General features: G+C 50.1%; 1 protein-coding gene across 5 annotated transcripts in view; it reads left to right on the top strand.

Annotated features, from left to right (window-relative positions):
* The window catches only part of Atp2b4 (ATPase plasma membrane Ca2+ transporting 4), a 101,419-nt gene that overhangs the window by 64,993 nt on the left and 29,500 nt on the right, over positions 1 to 6,926 (top strand). For 3 of the 5 annotated variants that reach the window (XM_031382843.1, XM_031382851.1, XM_031382872.1), the window contains exons 3-8: positions 418 to 615; positions 1,051 to 1,308; positions 1,806 to 1,931; positions 2,353 to 2,478; positions 3,812 to 3,847; positions 5,263 to 5,424. In XM_031382843.1, the coding sequence (XP_031238703.1) occupies positions 418 to 615; positions 1,051 to 1,308; positions 1,806 to 1,931; positions 2,353 to 2,478; positions 3,812 to 3,847; positions 5,263 to 5,424 (906 nt within the window). The remainder of the gene's footprint in view (positions 1 to 417; positions 616 to 1,050; positions 1,309 to 1,805; positions 1,932 to 2,352; positions 2,479 to 3,811; positions 3,848 to 5,262; positions 5,425 to 6,926) is intronic. The other 2 variants (XM_031382861.1, XM_031382880.1) reach the window with 1 other exon arrangement.

The raw sequence follows: 6,926 nt of genomic DNA, 5'->3' as shown, positions 1-6,926 counted from the left end.
CCCAACTCTGCAGGGTAGTTTTAGACCTTTCCCCTCTCTAAGCACCATAAAGCCTCTATGCAGGATCAAATGTGAGCTGCTCTGGAGTGTTGTAGCCCTTCTCGGCAAAGATCCATCCACCTTTGCTAACGAGAAACTCCTGCCTTATGCTAGACTCTGGCTTTTACATCTTGGTTTCAACCACGACAGTCTTGCTGGTTGGACACTTAGGAATAATGGGGGTAGCTGTGACTCCCCCTCCAGGAGACCTGGTGCCTTCTTCTGGCCCCTATGGGTGGACACAGACATGGCATATATTTTCACAGAGAGACACAGATACACATAAATAACTAAATAAATAGGCGTTTAACTTGACTTCGGCTATCACTCCGCCCTGCGCCTTCCTCTTTCTGCCTCTCCCTCTTGTCTCCTTTTCAGGTCTATCTGGGAACCCTGCAGACTTGGAGAAGCGTAGACATGTTTTTGGAAAGAACGTGATACCTCCGAAAAAGCCCAAGACTTTCTTAGAATTAGTGTGGGAAGCCCTGCAGGATGTCACGCTCATCATCCTGGAGATCGCAGCCATCATCTCCCTGGTCCTGTCCTTCTACAGACCTCCGGGTGGGGATAATGAAAGTGAGTGTCTGAGCCGCTGCGCATGGCTGACCTGCGTCCTTCCCACACCACCAACCAGTGGCTTTCAGGTTATAGTTCCAAATGTTCCTCTTACCAACAGGCTCTACAGAGGAGAGCTAGCAAGCCATTCTCCTAACCGTTCCCCTTCCCCTACCACATCCTTACTCAGAACACCAGCCATCTTGTGTCCCTACCTTTGCTTCTTAGTGTGTCCCAACCATAGTGCTTAGCATTATGGGAAATAGCAGCATCCGCATACTTTGTGCCGTTTAGTAGCTAACACAAATTAGACCTAGTGATGATGAGAGATAGCTCCATCTGACTGATTTCCACCTGAGAGTTTAATTTTCTATTCTCTCTTCGTGACTGTCCACGTTATGGAGGTTTGTAAACACCGCCCTCATTTCAATGACTCTCTCTCCCCTCTCTGGATAGTCTGTGGTCACATTGCAAGTAACCCAGAAGAAGAGGAGGAAGGAGAAACTGGCTGGATTGAGGGGGCAGCCATTCTCGCCTCGGTGATCATTGTGGTGTTCGTGACAGCCTTCAATGACTGGAGCAAAGAGAAGCAGTTCCGGGGACTGCAGAGTCGCATCGAACTAGAACAGAAATTCTCTATTATCCGAAATGGTCAGCTTATCCAACTCCCCGTGGCTGAGATTGTGGTGGGAGATATTGCCCAGGTCAAATACGGTGAGAGCACCATGTTTCTCTGACCTACCCCCACCCCTCCCAGACACATCTGAAGAGTAGCTCCACTGACATGAGGAGTGAGGAGTCTCTGAAAGCCTCTGCTAACCCGAATTTAAGGGGGTTGTGGGAAGGAATTTTGAAGAAAGCCACAGCCAAGACTCTGCCTTCCAAGAGATGGGCAGACTTTTGCCCTATATGGCTTAGGCGTAAAAGTATAGAATATTTAGGCCACAGGAAGGTGTTGCTTCAAGATGTGTGTGGCACTAAGGATCAAAGCCATAGCCATTTGCAGTGTAGGTAAGCCCTTTGCCACTGAGTCCCAGCCCAGCTCTAGAATTACATTCTCTTTACCCCTTCACATGGAGGCACTTCACACTCCCATGGGACCATAAGGAGAGCATCCCTAAGGTGGAGTGGAGAAGTTGGAGGTCCACATGCCATCCCCTGCCAGGCCCTACCCACTCTCCCTTACTATCACCCTTCCTCTTATGCACTAGGTGACCTGCTGCCTGCGGATGGGGTCCTACTCCAGGGAAACGATCTGAAGATTGATGAGAGCTCTCTGACAGGAGAATCAGATCATGTCAAGAAGAGTCCGGAAAAAGACCCCATGCTGCTCTCGGGTATAGTATCTGGTTGCCCAGGTTTTCATCACAACCTCCAGATAGTAGGGTCATGGGTTCTGGGCCCTCTTAAACTCTACTGGCTCCATGCTTTCTTCTCTTGGTTTGAGATGGAATAGAAACATGGGTAGTCCTGATGCAAGGATGTAAGTAGCCTGAAAGATGTTTTTCATCAAGTGTTGCATGGGGTTCTGTTGTTTGAGGGGATGGCATAAAGTTAATATGATAACCTTAACCTCTGTGTCCTTGGCCTGTTTTAAACAGGTTCATCTCCTAGCTTTTTCTCACTGCCTACTAAATAAATTATAATCCACAGAGGGTAGAGAGCACCCTGCTCTCAAGTTTGTATTTCCTAGCAGATCACAGCTAAGAACATGAGACAGTACTCATCCCTCCCGCCTTCTCCCTTCCCCTTTTGTAGGGACTCATGTGATGGAAGGTTCTGGACGGATGGTAGTGACTGCTGTGGGGGTCAACTCCCAGACTGGAATCATCTTCACCCTCTTAGGGGTTAGTGAGGAAGAAGATGACGACAAGAAGAAGAAAGGTAAGGGGCGTTGCTGAATGGGATTCTCTCTCATCTCTGACTGAACTAAAGGTAGAAGAGCAGATCCTAACAGTCAGAAAAGCTGTTAGAAAGCCTGCTGGGACAAAGCAACAGGCACCCAGCCACCTTGCTAAGATGCAGAGATCAGTTGTGGGTCTGGAGAGATGGCTCAGCAGTTAAGAGCACTTGTTCTTGCAGAGGACCTGGGTTCAGTTTTCAGGACCCACAAGGCTGCTAATAACCATCTACAACTCTCTAGTTCCAGGGGATCCTATGCTCTTTTCTGGCCTGTGTGGACACCAGGCACACTTATGGTACATAGACATATGTGAAGATACACACACGTGTACACACTCACACACACTCGTTGACCTTATGTCTCTGAGGAGCACCAATGAAAACCATCGAACCCTGGCTCAAACCCCTCAAGTTAGATTGCATCTCCTTAGTCCCTGTGTTTTTGGTAGGTTGGGAGGGGTTAAGTTAGCTCTAGCCTGGATGAGCAGGCAAGTGCTCCAGCCAAACTGCCCCATGTCATCCTCCTCTTCCCTTCCCCTCTTCCTCAAGGACTGAGGGGTCCAAGGAACCATCACAGCTAAGAGGGAAGTGACTTAAAGCAAAACATGGATCCCATGGAAAGTGTGGGCTCTCCCCTGAAGAGAGGCACAGCTAGAAGAGCGGGAACCGAGAGACCATGTCCATCTCGCAGTTAGACTAGTCTTGGTCGCTCACTTCTTCCTGAGGTAGGAACATCAGGAGAAAGAGACCCAGGAGTGAAAGCCAGACTCGGACCTTTTTCTGAGCATTCCTTCTTCCGGGTGGGGAGAAAAGGGTTTCTATCACTTGACTGAGAATCATCTTAGGTTCTTAGTAGAGAGAAGCGTATGAAAGAGAAACAACCTCTCAGAGCCCAACTATTCATTATTACAGCTGCCCGCAACTGAACACTTAGGAAGCTTGCCTGGTGCTTGTTGAATTGACCTAGAGATGCATTTTAGGGCCTTGCCATGGGCAGATACGTCCAACCTCTCTCTCCCTAACTCCCACCCTCATTTTCTCAAGAGCTATGACCCAGGACAGGGGCATCCTCCCTCCTAGCTGCAGGAGAAGCTCAGGCATGACCAATGTGTGCAGCTGTCTGATGCTTGGATCCCAAAGATTCATTTGAATCGATAGGAAGGATGAATGAGCCGAGATGTGAGCTTCCTTTCCAAGTATCTCCCTACTCCGCAGACCTCCTCCTTCGGGGGGAAAGGACAGAATTGGATATCAGATCATCTCTTTACTAGTTACTTTGGGTCTCCACCCCGCTTTTTCTTTCTTGTTCAAACAGGTAAAAAACAAGGAGTCCCTGAAAATCGCAACAAAGGTAACCTTTCCACCCACTCATGTTCCATCTCTACCTGCCCACGCTCAAACCAGACTTCTCCAAGCTGTCTGTCTCCCTACCCTCTCCATAATCTGTCTAATCTGCTGCTGTGGCCCAGCGCCTCATTCTGAGGACGGTGCAGAGATCTGGGGGTGGGCTCAAGCAAGGCGGAACAGCAGCGCCCTCTGCTGTTGGCTTGAGGAAACAATGTCCAGAGTTCTTCCGCTGAAGGACACAGATCTGCTCTTCTCAAAGTGCTGAGCTCTGCTTCACTGTCCACAGCAGCTGGGTTGGAAGTCATGGTGGAGAGAGTGTTAGCCAGGCGTTCCCTGCACCCTCCTCTGCTAGCCGCCTCATGGGTGTCTTCTGGTCTGTATTTCTTCTCTGTTCGTCTGCTCAGAGGCTTTGGAGAGAGATGTCTCCCTCTGCCTCTCTGCCCACTTCTTTCTTTGTTCTCGCCACAGTCTGTTTTGTTCCTCCTGATATGGTTTGTGTTTCTCTTGGTGGCTGTGTCTGCGTCTCATCTCCGTCTTGTATGTGCATCAGACAGAAGAGACCGGAACTCAGGGGGGAGTTCCGAAGCAAACAGTGACATGGGGGGGGGGGGGCAGCAGGAAGTAGTCTTGAGACAGCGCCTAAAGTTATGTTCTTCCCGTTACACACATCATAGTATTCTTCAGGAATAAAGTCACCATATCAGAGCACCAGGGCTTAAAGAGATAGAACTGGAATTTCAGGTCTCTTTTTTCTTCTTCGAAAGGGGAAATCCTGGATTTGATGTGCCCGTGCATCTCCGCTTTGCCTTCCTCTGCGTCTTTAGAGGGGCTTCTTTTCTTCCTCCTGCCCTCAAAACACTCAACCCAGCTCCTGCTCTGTACCTCCTTCTTCCCTTGTCCTTCAACTCATATAAGAAACTGAAAAATACTTTGGTCTTGGGAGGGTTGGGGTGGGCATCTGTCTTTCTTCCCTGATTGGGGACGGGGGGCTTTTAACAGAATAGGCTAGGACCCTTATGTTCTAGAAACATGGCTAGAGTTTCCCTTTGGCCCCTTTCTACAGTCAACATTCCCCGTTTTAAGCTCTGGATCCCAGAGAGGATACTTATTAAGGGGATGGATGGCTTTCCATGGTGTGACCTTATTGCTATAAACCTGGTGTGTGGCTCTGAGGGGTGCCAGGAAGTTGTTGTAAAGAGGAAATCCAGACATGAAAAAGCGTCTTCCACCTCATCTCCACTTGTTAGACATGTCCCAAAGGCCCTAGTGGAGTCCTGGGTCTGGCATGGGTAAGGAGCAGTCAAGGGCCTAAGGAACATTCCAGAAAAAAGACAGAAGGGCCATCTTGCCTTCCACCCGCCTGCAGTTCACTGCTATATCCTTGCCTGCTCACCTGCTCTGTTCGTGTGTCTACCCTAGCAAAGACCCAGGATGGAGTAGCCTTGGAAATCCAGCCACTCAACAGTCAGGAGGGGATCGAGAGCGAAGAGAAGGAGAAGAAAGTAAGCAGGGCACCCAAGAAGGAGAAGTCAGTGCTGCAGGGCAAGCTCACTCGCCTGGCCGTGCAGATCGGGAAGGCTGGTGAGTAGCTACGCCTGCCTCCCATTGCAGATTTGACATGAAGTCCCATGTGCTGGCTGCTACAGCCTCCATCCCACCACATCAAACAGGACTGGCCCTCAGGTGGCTCCTGAGGTCTAGAGAACTGTACCTTTGGACACTGTTGGGCTTTGAAGGAAAGACATTTCCTCCTGTGTAGAAAGGTTAATAGCCTGAGGTCTCTTTCATCTAAATATTGGGGTACGGTGGGGGTGTCATGCTAGCAGGAAGGCAGCTTTAAGAACTTTCACCTGTCCTGGAATCCGCCTAAGGACAGAGTTTGCTTTAGGCAGTTCCCTCCTTGGTTGTGGAATCTCGTGGCCCAGCGTGGAGCAATAAATACCCTGTAAAGATCAGAGACCAAGGAAGACTACTTAGCATATCCAGCTCTATTCACAAGAGCTAGCTAGAGTGACAAATGGCTTCTCCATCACCCACCCCTACACTTCCCTACCATCCTTTGGCCAAGGGAAGCAAGCAGGAAGAGGAACCAGAGGACAGTTGTGCAAGTGTCCCATGAGGTGTGCTCTGTCAGTGAGTATTCTGTGAACTCAGACTTCTGCTTGCCGCCACCATATTCAGCTTCTCTGGGCACAGTTCTCCAGATGTCCTTGCTAAAGTACAGACTACCTTCAGAAAGTCTATGGTGGGGCCTGAGAGTCCACCGGGATCTGTGATAGACACCACAGCAGCCTGCTCCTGAGTAGCCACGTGTGTCCCAGTCGCTGTCTTACAGGAGAGCACCAAGTCGGAGCATTTTGAGTATCACAGGACATTCTGGAGGGAGTGTATTGACCTAGCCAACGCATTCCAGTCCAGTACTTAGCTTATTCTGGCTACCTTGAAATCCTATGTGTAGACTCTCTGTGGATGAGCTGCGAGGACAGAAGCCAGTTGTTGAGCCAGATCACCCAGGTCAGAAACAAATAGATCCCGCCCCCCCCCCAGCCCAAGTATTCTCCTCGTCCCTGCCTCCTTCTTCCTTGGGGAATAAGAATTACCTAAGAGATTGCCCACTGGTCTCCAGTTTCTTATTTCTCATATCAAGCTAGGCAAGGGTGACGTATGCAAGATGCCTTCTGATGTGTTTATAAAAAAGAAAGAATGTGTTCTGGCGGGGTATGGGGTAAGGGTTGGCTCAGCAGGCCCATGGCGAGGCATCCCTTCTCCCTCCCGACCCCCCCCCCCAGGGACAGGACACACCCCGGTATAGTATGAATAGAGTTTATTTAGGGCATGGGGAGGGGAGTCAAGAGAGTAGTAGAGAGAAAGAAAGAAAGAGAGAAGGAGAGAGTAGAGAAGTAGGGGGGCCGGCCATGGCCACATGGGGAGAGGAGGGAGGGAATGGGGAGAGAGGGGGGACAAAGGGGCAAGAGGCAAGGGAGAGAAGCAGAATAAGGAGGGGGCAAGCAGGCCTACCTGGCTGTTGCCAGGTAACCGTGGGGAGGAGCATACCTGGCTGTTGCCAGGTAACCGTGGGGAGG

The sequence above is a fragment of the Mastomys coucha genome, unplaced genomic scaffold, assembly GCF_008632895.1.
Source record: "Mastomys coucha isolate ucsf_1 unplaced genomic scaffold, UCSF_Mcou_1 pScaffold1, whole genome shotgun sequence".
NCBI lineage: Eukaryota > Metazoa > Chordata > Mammalia > Rodentia > Muridae > Mastomys > Mastomys coucha.
Note: the sequence above shows the minus strand (reverse complement) of the source record. Positions and strands in the feature narration are given on the sequence as shown.